General features: G+C 35.2%; 1 protein-coding gene across 16 annotated transcripts in view; it reads left to right on the top strand.

The window, feature by feature from the left end:
• Window positions 1-16,188, top strand: part of ADGRL3 (adhesion G protein-coupled receptor L3) — a 971,834-nt gene that overhangs the window by 858,947 nt on the left and 96,699 nt on the right. For all 16 annotated transcript variants that reach the window (XM_043972867.1, XM_043972872.1, XM_043972873.1 and 13 more), the window contains 2 exons: window positions 2,401-2,610; window positions 5,593-5,813. In XM_043972867.1, the coding sequence (XP_043828802.1) occupies window positions 2,401-2,610; window positions 5,593-5,813 (431 nt within the window). The remainder of the gene's footprint in view (window positions 1-2,400; window positions 2,611-5,592; window positions 5,814-16,188) is intronic.

A 16,188-nucleotide genomic window follows, 5' to 3' on the forward strand; every position in this document is an offset into this window, starting at 1 on the left:
TTCACAAAAGTATGGGAAGGCAGTGAACAAAGTAGATACTTTTATAATACTGCAATTACGCAAAGGGATGGGGATGTACAGTTTTTTATTCCTTTTTTATTTTTCATTAGATCTCTAGACCACATTTCCATAAGTATTATACATGGCCCTTTTTCCATTATGGAAGACTGCTGTGTTGAATTTTGGTACTTCAGTTTCTATCACAGCATCTCTCCTTTGAGTAGAAGGTTTGAGCAAATAACTCTGTTCAGTGAACCAGCTGAGATTATGTAGCAGGTCGAGCACTAACTAGACTCTAGATACTCAAATAATAAAAATTTAAGTTTTCAGTAACCCTTTACTTTAATAGTGACCCCTAAATAATAAAGCAGTTCAGATGCACTTACATTCCCTTGAGATTTCATTTCACAATGTAAATTCCTCATGAGAAGCAAACCTAGGCAAATGCAGAGGAAATTTCAAGAGGTTTAGTTGACAGAACTCCAACAGTGTTCTTTGTGGAAGACAGGATGTATATTTGCACCTGAGAGATCCAGACGTGCTGGGGTTCAGGTCACAGTGTAAGGTACTCGGTTGATGGAGAATGTTCAGTCATCTTTAAGAAATAGCCTGAACTCTCAAGGTAATTTTTTAACGTTTTAAAATTGGAATCAAATTTTTAAAAAGAAAAAAAAACAGCTACTCTGTATAAACTTCCATAGGGAAGTAGAAGGCACCACCATTTTTCCAGTTAACCAGGTTTACAATGTCAGTGTGGTCCTCATTTTCTCAGTCTCGCTCAGGTCACATCCAATCTGTTGTCCCATTTTTTTTTTAACTTTCCCAACATCTCTTTTATATATCTTGTAGACATCTTATACTCAACAAATCTAAAATTGAATTTATTATGTTTCTCCCCAAATCCACCAATACTCCTAACTTGGCTATTACTGTTGAGGCACCAACATCTTAAGAGTAATCCAGGTTCACAACCTAGGTGTCATTCTTGATTTGTCAGTCACTCCTCTCCCATACCAATCTGTTGCCAAGGCCTTCCCTTTACCTTTGTAACATCTCTCACATACACTCTCTTCTCTCCTCTGATATTACCACCATCATGATGTAGGTCCTCCTCACCTCTTCTCTGGAGGTCATTGCAATAACTTATTAACTGGTCTCCCACCCCCACTCCAGTCTATCCTCCATTCAGCTGTCAAAATGATCTTCCTAAACCATAGGTCTAACAGTGTTACACCCCTACTAATAAATTCCAGTGGCTCCCTATCACCTCCACAATCAAATATAAAACCCTCTATTTGGCATTCAGAAAACTTTATAACTTGCTCATGGATAATTTCCAGTGTTTTTACATTTTAAACACTCCCCTCGTGTATTCTGTGATCCAGCAACACTGACCTTTTTGTTCTTCCTTAAACAAGACATTGCATCCCCCAAATCCAAGCATTTTCATTGGCTGTCCTCCATGAGTGGAATCCTCTCTCTTAGAGTCTATAGAAAGATTTTCTTAATTCTCTCCCCCTCAATTTATCCTGTATATAGTGGTTTTGGACATAGTTGTTTGCATATTGTCTCCCCCATCAGACTTTGAAGTCCTTTAAAACAGGGTCTTTTATACTCTTACAGTTAGAAGGGATCAAAAAGTTAACTTCGCAAGTATAAGAAAGATATAGACAGAAGTTCATTTGCAAAACATCAAGGTTTTTAATGGACTGAACTTCAATATGTGTCAATAGTATAGTCAGCCAAGAAAGCTAATGAGCTCTTTGGCTGTATTAAGAAAATCTTAGTGTCTAGGATATTTTAGAAAGAAGATTTATAATCTGGATAGTGTTTAGAGGAAAGTGGCCAAGATAGTGAAAGACCTCAAGATCAGATTATGTGAGATCCAGTTGAAGGAAATGGGGGTATCTAGCCTAGAAAAGAGAAAACTTTGGAGGTAAGCAATGATGTTTTTCAAGTATTTGAAAGGATATTATATAAAAGAAGAAAAAAGACTTGTTTTGTTTGCCCTTCAAAGGCAGACCTAGAAACAATGGAAAACGGTTGCAGAGGCAAATTTAAGGAAAATTCTTCTAAGAATTAAAAGTATCCAAAGATCCAAAAAGTAGAATTAAATGACCAAAAACTTTCTTTCAACTCTTACATTTCATCATTCTAATTTTGAATTTCCCAATTTAACTCCACAAAAGTTATCACCCCCCCAAAAAAAAGGAGAAATGTATTTTTAATTCTCTTAGTAGAAAACACAAATTATTAGAAATTACTTATTATGGGGCCTTTGTGGGAAAGTTAATTAATGAAATGAATAAAATTATACTATACCTAGTATCCTATATGACTATATAGCTAAAATCATGTACAAACAGGTACTAACTGACCTTTTCTCCATTACATTTTCAGCATAGTGATGCAGTCCATGACCTTCTTCTGGATGTGATTACATGGGTTGGAATTCTCCTGTCCCTTGTTTGCCTCCTGATCTGCATCTTCACCTTCTGTTTTTTCCGTGGCCTTCAGAGTGACCGTAACACCATCCATAAAAATCTCTGCATCAGCCTCTTTGTAGCTGAACTTCTCTTTTTGATTGGAATCAATCGAACTGACCAACCAGTAAGACACTTGGAGTAGCATTACTGGATTTACCTACTTTCTGCCCTTCTACTTACTGGGATTGTGTGTTCTTAAACATTCATTGAATCACCTCACTTCCATTCACTTTGGTTGGCTAAGAAAACAACAACAGCAGCACTAGAATTTTCAGAAAACTCGAGGAATAGAGAACACAAAAGAAAGGCAATAGGTTCTGAGTAGATTTGGCCAATTACCAGATTTCCATTAGACCTTTACTCATAGTTTAGGATTTGGTGCATGCTTGGTCCCTTACATCCAAGAGCTTCTAAAAGGGATGTAAGAGGAGGAGGAATTTAAAAAACATATAAGATTTAGGAGCCTTAATAATAGTGGATTGACTTAATGCTGTTCTCTAATATATATGTCCATACATATGGGATATTTTACAGTAAAATGGAGTTGTATTTATGGCTGTGATTACACATTCATGATTAATGATGGGAATACATATAATTATAGTCATTATAACTTTAATTGACTGTCCCATATAAATGAGACAGCTTTCCCCAGAAAAAATGTATACATATGAATAAGCAATCAAAATAAGTTTGCTTTTAAAAGTTCTGAAATGCAGCTCTCCTCCTCCTGATTTCCACAATACAGAGCATTCTGTTTTTTTATCACAAAAATTAATAGTTAAGATTTTTTAAGTATAAAAACACAAAATGGAAGATTGTGTTCTTTCTCCTAGAACTTATTATTGTACTCTCTTATTAACATGTATTTAAAATGCTGTATGATTTCCTTTTTTAATTTTTTTAGGGAGGCAATTAGGGTTAAGTGACTTGCCCAGGGTCACACAGCTAGTAAGTGTTAAGTGTCTGAGGCTGGATTTGAACTCATGTCCTCCTGACTCCAGGGCCGGTACTCTATCCACTGCGCCACCTAGCTGCCCCTATGATTTCCTTTTAATTTTATATTTGCTGAGCTTATATATAGTAACCCAATATGGCAGATCCCATCTTCACCTGAATATTGACAAATGGCTGGTTGTTGAAAATAACTATCAACAAAATTGAGTGCCATGAAAAACTGGGGAGATTAGGTCTGGCCAGAGATAGAGATTGCCTTTATTTACCATTTATGATTCTTCCACTCTGTCTTTTAATCAATAGAACCATACTTATTTTGCCCTCAAGATTTGGAATAATTTCTTTCACTTCCAGTTCCCTTTAGCATTTATCTGCTTAGTCGTCTTTTATTTCCTTAAGACATTAATATAGGCTAGGGAACTGAAGAAGAAATCCTTGTTAATGTGATAATGACTTTTAATAAAATGTACTATCCCTTTTAGATAAGATATTTGCATTTTAGTAGATAAGCTTGGATTAGTACTGGGCATAATAATATGAAAATCAAAGGTAAAAGAGCCTTAGGGGCCTTTTATGTTCACAAGTAGACATAAATGCCTCTATAAACATAATCCCAGTAACCCCTGGAAGACTGTATGAATTGTCACTATATAGTACTCATTTTAATTGTACCCCTAAGATTTGCCATTTCGTAACCTGAGTAAATCACCTATATGTTAGAGCCTACTATAATTATCTGACTCTGCAAACAGTATCTTAAATTATTGTCATGACCTATTAAAGCCAGAAACCCCCAAGGAGAAAGAGTACAAATGTCACAGATGCACTCATTTTGTCTACACCTGAGGTTCCTAATTCCAGGCTAGATCTTTTCTGGGGAACCTGGTAGATGATGATTTTGCTAGGCTGGGTTCTAAGACTTCTCTCCTGGGTTCTAGTCTGCTTTTACTAATCTTGCCATGACAGCTATATCATATCATCATCATCATAATTTATATAATACTTTGAGGTATGCAAATCACTTTACAAACTTTATCTCATTTTATTTTCAAGCAACCTTGGGAGGTAGATGTTATCATTATCCCCATTTTTAAAATGTGGAAACTGAGGCAGAGGTAAAAGTGTTTTGCCCAGGGTCATACAGGTAAAAAGTATCTGACACTGGATTTGAATGCCTCCTAAAGCTCCCTACCTAGAAACTTTATTCTCACTGTTAACCTATGTCTATCTCCATGGCAACAGCCTACAGTATACTTACTGGTCATTAGTTAAAGCCACTTCTTAAATGAAACAGCTTTTTACCTCTGGTTCCAACTGATCCTTAGACGTAGGACTGGAGTCACTGCAATGGCCATTACCAATGTCTTTGAGCTGTCTCAGTTTGACCTACCCTTCCAAGCCCCAATCATCAACTGACTTTCTCTGTTTCATGGCTTGTGTCTCGTTAGAACTTTGATCAAACTCTTTCTCTCAGTGCCTCAGCTCTCAGTTCTTTTGCAGATATAAAATAATGGATGTGTCTTAGGCTTAATGAATAACCACACCTTCCAAGGCCCCATATCTTCTATTCCCACAAACTTCCTTAGGTTTGATTTGGATGACCTCTTCCTCTGGTACCCTCCAGGGGTTTCACTAGATTATCACAAATATTTTAAATATTTAGTAGAAGCAAGGCCACAGATGTTTCATTCTAGTCTTTTTCTTTGTAGATGGGCAGCAGGTTTCATAAATAAGAACACAGATGATCTCTTTTTTCTCCCTTGCTATGATGTTTTTGAAAAACTTACTTTCATTTGTAAAACTATCATAAAATATTTTCTGTTAAATGCAGTGAGAATGGGTCAGTTATTTAAAATTCATTTTCAGTACCTATATTTTAAAACCTTACCCACATCTCTGTACTCCACCCTTTACATATATATATGTATATATGTGTGTGTGTATATATTTATATGTGTGTGATATGTATATACGTATGAGAAAGCTTACATCTTTAAATATGTTATAGATAAATCACTTATAGTTTGTGTTATATATTTTCTATATTATATATGTTATGTTCTATATGTTGTATGTGACATCTCCATATATGTTTCTCTTGATCGTTGTTTTGCCTCCATGTGAACCACGTATTTTATTTATTCCTCAGATCGCCTGTGCAGTTTTTGCCGCTCTCTTACATTTCTTCTTCTTGGCTGCCTTCACTTGGATGTTCCTGGAAGGAGTGCAGCTTTATATCATGTTGGTGGAGGTTTTCGAGAGTGAACATTCACGCAGAAAATACTTCTATTTGGTTGGCTATGGGATGCCTGCTCTCATCGTTGCTGTGTCAGCAGCTGTAGACTACAGGAGTTACGGGACAGATAAAGTGTGAGTTTGCTTCCCCATCACAGCCCCTGACTCCCCACTTCTTTTTATGACTAGTTGAAATAAAACTTTTAGGGCTTCCTGGGAACCAGAATCTTTAAATTGTCTCAGACCTGTAAATGAAGAAACTAGAGAGACAAGTTTAGTAATTAAATTAGTATTCTAGAGTGTTTGCCCATTTTTTTTACTATAAAGTAAAAAGTTTAGAACAATTCCCATGATTCATTTTAACTGTTTAAAAACAGTATAGCACTCTTGACCCACACTCCTTCTCTTTCTCTCCCAGATTTTAATAAGTGTAAAGAGAGAATAATTGAATTTCTTTTTGCCTCTTCAAGACTAGATATACAATTGGAAAATAAAGTATTCTATTTAGAAATGCAAGGTTTTGGTGGAGAAGGGGTAAGAGGGTAGCAGAGAAGTGTCACTTATTGTGGTTAATCTAGCTTAATACAGTTCATACCAAAGGAATTCGGTAGAGTAGACAGCTGGCTACAATCAGGAAGAGCAGGATTCCATGTTTGCCTCTCATACATTCTGTTTATGTGACCCTGGGCAAGTCCTTAAATTCTCAGTGCCCTGGTAACTCTCTAAGAGTATAAGCTGCTGAAGAGTTGCAGATTTGCATCAGTAAAAGGAATTTCTCTTAGAACCGCCATACACACCAATACAATCACAGAGGTGGCCAAAAACAAACAAAATACATAGTGAAAATAAACCAAACCATAATTACAGAACTGTTGTACACAATCACTTAGATGTAACATTGAACTGACAAAATTTCAGAAATGTTTTTAATAGAGGTCACCATACAAAATACTCATAATCTCCAGGTTTTGTGGAACAAAAACATTTTAAATTATAAGGACATAGCAGATGAAATCAAATCATGTGGGAACAGGATGAGGTATATATAATTTTTGTCATCCTTTCTGCTACTGGAATTTTCCCAAGTATATTTTATATGAACCCAAAGGAGATAAACTCACATCCTAATGCTTTTATTCAACCACACAAAGCAGTTATTTTATCCAAAACTCTGTAAAAGTCAACAGAACATTAACTGTAAATTGATAACAGCTGAGTGACTTTTCTGAAGTCTGTTTCTATCTGAATGCTGACAAATAAGTTGAGAATGATTTTTTTCTGTAATCTTGATAATAATAATGTCCTCAGACTTTTTATCTGAACATTATTCTTTTGAAAAGATTGGAGAGAGCAGATAATGCTGCTGATGATGATGAAGAAGAAGAAAGTAACATATTCCATGGTTACTATTTATTCAGCATTCACCATGAGCAAACAATATAGAAAAAGCAGGGCGAATTTATATATTTTTCTGAGTCTGATGAAGTTTCAGGAAGCAGGTAATTATAGCCTTTGGCTAAAGGATAAAGAGAGTTAACTATCTACTTGTTAAGCCACAGAACCATGTTCCAGCAACAATATCCTTACTCTCACAGAGATACAGTGAATTTTAAAAGTTGTCTTGGTAAAGTCTAAGATGTGGGGGTTGAAAGGGTGTTAATGAAGTAAAGGATGGGATACCTGTCTTTAAGGGACACATGGATACTGTTTTGCCATTGTAGAAAAAAATACTTAAAATTAAAGCCTAGGGGGCAGCTAGGTGGCACAATGGATAAAAGCATCGGCCCTAAATTCAGGAGGACCTGAGTTCAAATCTGCCTTCAGACACTTGACACTTACTAGCTGTGTGACCCTGGGGAAGTCACTTAACCCTCACTGCCCCTCAAAAAAAAAAAGAAAAAAGGGAAAAATATTAAAATCTAGCTGGCTCAGATTTTGGCTTTGACAGTTATTAAATGTATGATCCTGAGCAAGTGACCCTGTCCATGTTTTTTACAAATGTTTCTCCATCTGTAAAAGTGGGGTAATAATTTTTGTGTTGTCTCCTTCACAATACTCTCACAAAGTTCTATGTAACTAGTCAAAGCCTGTTGTACTGTTGGGGAAGAGTAGATATAGAAGAATATCCCTAGAAGGAGACACAAAGAAGTTACAGATACTTGAAAGAACTAGAGAACATAATATAACATGAGATTATAATGAAACTCTACATGATTTAAAATAAATTTCAGTCTTTAACTACTTGGCCAAGATCATGAACCTTCGCTATGTTCTCCTCTGCTCTCCACTTTTTTCCTCTCCCATTTTCTTTTTCCAAATACACACACAAATGCCAATATCCATGATCTGGGTACCAGCCTTATTAAATTCATAAAAGTTTACCACCAATCAATAAAAAATTTACTAAGTGACAACTATGTGCCAGACGGGTCATCTTGGGGGTGCAATGGATAGTGCACTGGGTCTGGAGTTGGGAAGACTCATAAGTTCAAATCTGGCCTCAGGCACTTGCTACCTGTGTGACCCTGGGCAAGTCATTTAACTCTTTTTGCCTCAGTTCCTTATCTGTAAAATGAGCTGGAGAAGGAAATAGCAAAGCACTCTGGTATCTTTGCCAAGAAAACTCCAAAACAGATCATAAAGAGTTGGACATGAATGAAAAATGACTGAACAACAAATGTGCCAGACACTGTGCTAAATGCTAGGGATACAATCCAGTAGGGAGACAGCATGTAAATACTTTCAAAGCAAGCTATATCCATGCAAATAGGAAATAATTAACTGAAGGAAGGCCCTGCAAGTCAGAAAGGTTGGGTAAGGCTTCCTGTAGAAGGTGGGATTTTAGTTGGGACTTAAAAAAAGTCAGGGAGGTGGGTAGCAGAAACGGAGGAGGGAAGAATACTCAGACATTGGAAACAGAATACCACAACCACCACTTTCTTTTTATATGTTACTCTTTGAGGTTCGCAGTTACAATGATGATGAAGGGGTGAAAAGCAAGCCACTTATGAGTCAGTAAGGCTACAAAGCTGCAAATAGGCATAAGGATATGCAGCAAACTCTGCACTAGATTTTCATTTCTGGTTCGTTTTCCAAGTGTATCAGATTCTTAGTAGCAGATGCCAGTGATTTAAACACTTTAAGATTAGCAAAGTACTTTATATATGTCATTTAATGCTCTCAACAACAATGGTAGGAGGAAGATACTTACAGGTATGATTATCCATATTTTGTGCATAAGGAAATTGAGAGTCTGGGACTTTAGTGCCTTCCCCCTAGTCATATAGCTAGTAAAACCCTGCCAGAAACAGTCTTTCCACACTCCAAGCCCACTGCTCCTTCTATTCCTTCATGTTTCTTCTCCAAATCATTTCAGTTATTTTCTCCATAGTATTTTTTTTTCTTTCTATCAAGAAGCCCTTTCCCAGAGAGGAGAAAAGCTAGACATTTGTAGGTAATCAATAGTTCCCAGTCTCTTGACATACTTAAAACTTGGCCATTGTTGCCTTCACATCCTGCTCTCTAACTAGTAGGTCTCTCTTCATGCAGTTACGGCTGTGTTGGAATTGGGTTTAATTTATTTCCCAGCCTAAAGTTAAAACAAAACTTTAATAACAGTTCCCTTTGGCCATTATAACTTCTCCCCGACAGAGAGGCAAAATAGATTCAAGATAAAGGGAAGTTGAGAGGGAGAGGGAGAAAGAGACAATGGGAGAAAATAACATTAATATTATCTATCAGAGGCAGTCATAAAGAATGCAGCAATTCAATTATTTCTCATGTATGCATTGTCAATAAATTGTCAGCAGAAAGATCTTCAGAATAAATGAAAAACAATTTAAGTTTTTGCTCTTTGGGATTTTAGCCAACTCTGCTTCCTCCTCTGTATTTTGCTGATGCCCTTATATTAGAAACAGGTGAAGAAAGAGAAACATTAGTCAGAATCTCAGTCAATTGTGTTTACTTAAAAAGCTGAATTGAATGGACTGTGTTTTCATCAAAGATCTGAGAAGGTTTTTTACTTAAAATAAAAGTAGGGCCAATGAATTTTAAAATGTCTTTTAAATGTTCTCTGTGAAGTTGTATATTGTTTTCCCTTTTTCTCGGTACTCTCCAACCCTCCACACACAAACACCATTAAGCCTATATGTGTACTCCTGATCTTCTTTTTCTCTCTTCCTAGTCTTTTCCAATCGCCATGTGGCACTTCCCACTCTTTTCTCTCCATATGGCTCTGTTCTTATTTCATTCTTTTACTTCCATGTCCCCTCATTAATATTATCTTCTTATGTTCTTTGTTATTTTTTAAACACATGCCAATTCCAAAGCCTGATAAATGCTATGATCTTTCCTAACTTAAAGCAATTTTTCAGCCAATATTTAGTGAACTCCTGTTAGTGCTATTACTGAAAACATTTGTGGTCTGGGAGGTTATTGTGTATTTTAAGAACTTAATGACTATGCTCTTTTTTTCCTTCTGTTTTGAATTCTGTGACTCATAAACAGAACATTTAACACAAAGCCTTTTAAGCTGGATACAATGAAAAAATTTTTTTGTCATTTTGTAAAACCCTATTAGATTAAGTTGAGTATTATCTCTATATCTTTCTGTCTTTTGAACTTGGTTTTCCTGTCCTATGGACTTAATTGTGCTTTATCATATTAATAATGATGCTATTTCATTTCTGAAACCCTTAATAATAATTTATGTCTTCAGGAAGGGAGTGAATCACACAAGAGGATATAGCTAAGATTCAGATAGGAGGGAGTCGTGGGTAAGCAGGTGGGACAAATGGGACTTTGATGTGGAGATAGGTAGCTCTCTTCCATCTGGCTGATGGATGGTGATGTATTTATCAATGCAGTACTATTAGTGCAGTTGAGCTGATTATTATGTGCAAGGAATGAAACATAAAGCATGCATAATTTGATTTGGAGAAGGTGCTTAGTTTATCATCAGTTTGTAATGCAGTCAGAAGATATCCCCCCCCCCCGCTTTTTTAATATTAGCTTAAATAAAGCTTTTAGGATTACTGACATTATAGAATTCATTTTAGAATAACATTTGCTCACAATAATCAAATCTCAAAAAAGATCAACTTAGAACTCAATATGGTCATCTTTTTAAATCCTCTGTTAATGGACCACATGTCCAAATTATACTGTGGAAAATTTCCATTTGTTTCCATTTAGTTTATTTGTTTTTCATGTATTTTAGTGGCATCCCTTCATCTCTCTTGCTCTACCATGCATCTTGACACCCAGAAATAATCATTCAACACAGATATTATCATAAGCTTAATTATAGCAAAGGCTGGCATTGATTTTTAGCAGTAGTTTAGACTGGTTAGATATAGAAAATATATACTAATTACTTTGATTTTACTACCTAAAACTAATCAGTACCTCTAAACGTTGATTACCCTACCATTACCTAAAATGCAGAATAGTTTAATATAAGAAACATTCACATTTTTATTATATCATTTTCTCCAACCTATACTTAATGTACAAAAAAAAAAAAGACAAAAGAATCCAGCTGTGATGAGGCAGGGGGATCTAAAGCCTGCAGAGTAGCCTGGGCTTCAAAAGTGGTGCTGGAAAAGCTGATAATGGTTTTCAGATAGAGATATGTTAGGTCATGAACATTTATGACAGTTCAGACTTTCTTTGAGCAATGTAAGAAAATTCAAGCTCTTAAAAATAATTGAAAGCAAGTTTTATGATCTAATAGTAGAAATAAATCATCAATTGGGTCTTAAATTTATTTTTAGTCTCCTGGTTCAGTTGCATAAAAGATAGATGCACAGGTCTGAGAGGTTTAGCCTCACCTTTACTATTCCCCCATTTTAAAAGTCTCCATTAATTTCTTCACTTTGACAAGTTCTTCTCTTGCTTAGTAGAAATGTTTTGCTAGAAAGAGGTGCTAAGTAGACAGTGGAGAAAGCTTTAAACAATTTCTAATCACTTAATGATGACATTATAAGTGATTAACCAGCCCTATACTAAGGTTCTTGTGGGTATCATACAGGCATATCACAAACACAGCTAACTACCCAATTAAGTATTTTTCTACATTCTCAAAAAACATTTTTTTTCATTTTAGAACTTCTTCAAGACCATCAATACTCCTTTGTGTTTTTTCTCCTTCGTATATAATGTCCTTCCTCAGCACTTAGAGCCCATAGGACGAAACATATACCTTAAGTGGGCATATTAAAATGAACATTTCTGTTTATAGCTTGGCCAGTAGTAAAAATCTTAACATTTTTTACAGGTTTATTTGACAAGCCAGGCATTGTAAATTGATAGAAAAACCAAATTATGAATTACTCATCTCAGTGAACTTTCAACTATGGGTGTAGAATTTCATGTATGATTATAGACATGTTTTTTTTCAGTTTAATTTTTTTATGTGAAGGCAGATAAATTGGAACAGTAGTATTTTTTTTAACATATCAACAATCAAGAAAGAATGAAATTAGAAAAAAATAGTATTTCAAGAATGCAATCCTGTTATATAATGACTGCCAGAATTATGGTTCCTCATAGCAATGAATTCTGCCATTCAACACAAAAGCTCATAGGAAATGTTTTGAGTTATAGGTTTGTTCCTTCCAGAGTTGTTTTGAGCAAAGCACTTTACAAAACTTCTAGACAAGTGTTCTAGCTAAATACAAGTGATTAAGCCTCCCCTATTGACTTTTATATAGAAGGTACAATACTTTTGGCTAACATTCATACCTCTTTTGCATCTTTTAGAAACTGCCTTGTGAAATCCCAATGAAAAATGGAACTATGTTAAGGGGAGTGGACTAGAAAACAGGACACATGGGGGCAGCTAGGTGGCGCAGTGGATAAAGCACAAGCCCTGGATTCAGGAAGAACCGAGTTCAAATCCAATCTCAGACACTTAACACTTACCAGCTGTGTGACCCTGGGCAAGTCACTTAACCCCAATTGCCCAGCAAAAAAAAAAAAAAACATTTAAAAAAAGAAGAAGAAGAAAAAAAAAAAAAGAAAACAGGACACATGGGTTCAAGTCCCACCTTCATCTCTAGTTCCCTGTGTGACCTCAGTTAGACAAATAAAAATGAGGAAGTTATCTTAAGGAACTTTAGAGCTCTAGCAGAATGAGTTGAAAAAAATATTCTTTAAATTAATATATTCTCAGGGTAGTGACCTAAAAAAAATTAATGGACATAGGATATAAACATGTTACTCCTAATGAGCATGGTGTAGCACTGGATGCAGAGTCAGAGACCATGCCAATGAAATCTGGCACTACTATTTGCTGCCTTTATGACCTCAGGCAAATCATTTATCCTTTTTAGGCCTTGATTTTGTCTGTAAAATAAGAGGAATTCCCTACATTCTAATTTTGACTTAGCATTTACAAAAAGCTTTAGAATTTGCAAAGCTAAATACATTTGTTAACTTGCTTCATCCTTATAACAACTCCTGGGAGGTAGGTGTTATTATTATCCCCATTTTACACATGAGGAAATTGAGGCACAGAGAGGTTAAAGGACTTGCTTAGGATCATACAGCTACTATGTCTGAGGCATGATTCATAGGTGGGGCTTCCTGACTCCAAGCCCAGAATTCTGACCACTGTGCTCTCTGGCTGTCTAAATAACCTATGAAGTTCTTTCCATTTCTAAATTTGTGATCCTATGGTCTTAAAAGTTTCTATCTAAAAATTGACAAGACTAGTATCTATTTGGTAGACTAGATAGATGTCTAATATATACCTCCCCTGTACTGAGAAGTATTCACATTTTTATAAATAGCCTTAGAATGAACATAAACATTATACATGGGAAATCAAGCAAAACATTTTCATATTAGCCATGTTGCAAGAAAAAAAAGTGAAAAAAATTACATTTCAATTTGCACAGTGCTCAATTTTCTCTCTAGAGGTAGATAGCATTTTCACTGTGAGTCCATCAGAATTGTCTTGAGCAGAGTAGATAAGTCTTTCACAGTTGATCATCCTTACAAAATTGCTGTTACCATGTACAATGATCTGGTTTTGTGTACTTCATTCTGCATCAGTTCAAGTCTTCCCAGATTGTTCTGAAAGGATCCTGCTCATCATTTCTTATAGTACAATATTATTCAGTCACACTTACATATCACAAATTGTTTAGCCATTCTCCAATTGATGGGCCACCCCTCAATTTCCAATTTTTTTTGCCACCACAAAAAGAACTGCTATAAATATTTTTTGTCCTTCCAGGTCTTTTTCCTTTTTCTTTGATCTCTTTGGGATGTGGGCCTATGAGTCAAGGGGTAAGTTGATAGCTCTTTAAGAATTGTTCCAAATTGTGTTCAACAATGATCAGACCAGACAACTCCACCAACTCTGTATTAGAAGCACCTTTTTGAAAAAATTACAATTAGTTTATCAGTTACACTGAGACTCTCTTGACAGCAGGTTGCCTACCTTTTTCCTGCCTTAATTTGAGGAACTAAGGGAACTCTAAAAACCCCTTAAAAACACTGTAAGCCATCCATTTAAAATAGCTTACTATCGGTCATTTCAAACTATGACATAGAACTGCTGATAAACTCAATGAGTATTCTTTAATATCTGTTCATTAGAAATAGAAAAACTGCTCCTACAAAGCGATTAGTATATTTTATCTTCAAATCTAGAGTATCTCATTCAAGTGGAACAAGAGGAAAATCTCGTCGTTGAGTATGGTCTACATGATATATGGGAAGACAAAAATATAACCAAAAAAAACCCCAATTCAGTTTTTTTTATTCTAAACCTTGCAACTATAGCATAGCTATGAATTTAAGCATTTTTCATATCTCTAATCTAATCATTGTCCCTTTAAACACATACACAATTAATTTAAATAATGAGAGGAGGTATTTTGGTGTTATAACGGCTATCTGATCAGGGAAAATAGTGAGTTAGGATCATATTCTATGTATAAATTTGTATATTTGCTTACATCTATCCATATTCACAAGGATATATGTTTAAACACATGTATATGTATTATATATGTGTGTGTATATAATGCATAGTGTATACAAATATATAATCAGGATATATGATTTAATTATTTTATTGGTCTACAGAATTCTTGTGAGAAGAATCCTGATGCCAATGCAAACTGGCAGCTATTTTTCAACTTATAGGCTTTTAGCGTTGCCTGCGGACAATGAGAATTTAACAATGATAATAATAAGAATACAAGAGGCAAGACTTTATGTTTTATAAAGCTCTTTACAAAGATTACCTCATTTTATACTGGCAACAATTTTGGGAGATAGGTGTTATTATTATCACCATTTTACAGATGAGGAAACTGAGGTAGACCTAAAGGTTAGTTCACTTGCCCAGGGCCACACAACCGTAGATGCTAGAGGCAAGATTTGAATAGTTTTTCTTCATTGTGAGACTGACTTTTTGCCTACTATACCACACTGGTTTTTAATACATATATACATTAACAAATATTCCCATTCCACAGCTTCCTGTCTCTTAGATGTGGTAACCAAAAATTGAATGCCAGCCATAAAAAATAACCATAGGTATTTTATCCATATGTGTTCATGTGGGTTTTTATTTTTCAAGGCTCCATGATTTTATCACAGCAGAAAATCTCTCCGGCAAAACAAGTCAGAACCTCACCGTGACTTAACAAATGTTCTTCAAGGCTTATGACCAAAAATTTAAAACAAACAAACAAAAAATCCACAAGTTTGCAGACTTCTGGGGAATGATCTTGTCAAAATTAAGATTGTTTGGTCCTTGAATGACAGACCTAGAGTCCAGCACTAGGTCACTTGGTGCTTCTAGTTTTATCAGACTTTCCAGGGCTCTCTTTCAAACCATGACTGTGTTTCAGTGTAGAACTTTACTGGTGGGATATATATGTGTATGCAAATTCATATTATATCAACATATGCATACATTTATGTTTCTAAAAGTGATGGAGATAGATTTATATATGCAACAGAGAAAATTAGTCTATAAAGCCATATATAAGAAAACAAAAGCTCCCATCAAGAATATGTTAAATTACCTTTCCGTAAATTTTATGGGCTAAAGTTCCCACTATTACTTTGTGCTTATTTTGCATATCATCATAGATTCACATGTTATTTCTCCTCATAATATATAAACTTACTGAGGGTTAGGACTATACATTGTTGTACCCCTGGTGCCTAGAGCAATGTCTGGCACAAATATTATTAAGTAAAATAATATTATCAAATGAGATAATATTTTTTAAAAAATATATTAAAAAAAACAAAACAAAACAAAAAAACCCTTAGCACAGCTCCTGACATATTGTAAGCTCTTAATAAATGATTTTTCCCTTTCCTTCCACCCTCCACCTCCCCCCCCCAAATTTTGACAACATAAGCATTTGCTACTATGGATAAAAGGAAATTAAGGAATCAGAAAAAAGGCAGTCCAAAATAGTCCCTTAGTAACATTAGGGATAAGAAACCAAAGTGCCTGGTGATATTATTAATATAA

This window comes from Dromiciops gliroides, chromosome 6, assembly GCF_019393635.1.
Source record: "Dromiciops gliroides isolate mDroGli1 chromosome 6, mDroGli1.pri, whole genome shotgun sequence".
In the NCBI taxonomy this organism is placed as follows: Eukaryota; Metazoa; Chordata; class Mammalia; order Microbiotheria; family Microbiotheriidae; genus Dromiciops; species Dromiciops gliroides.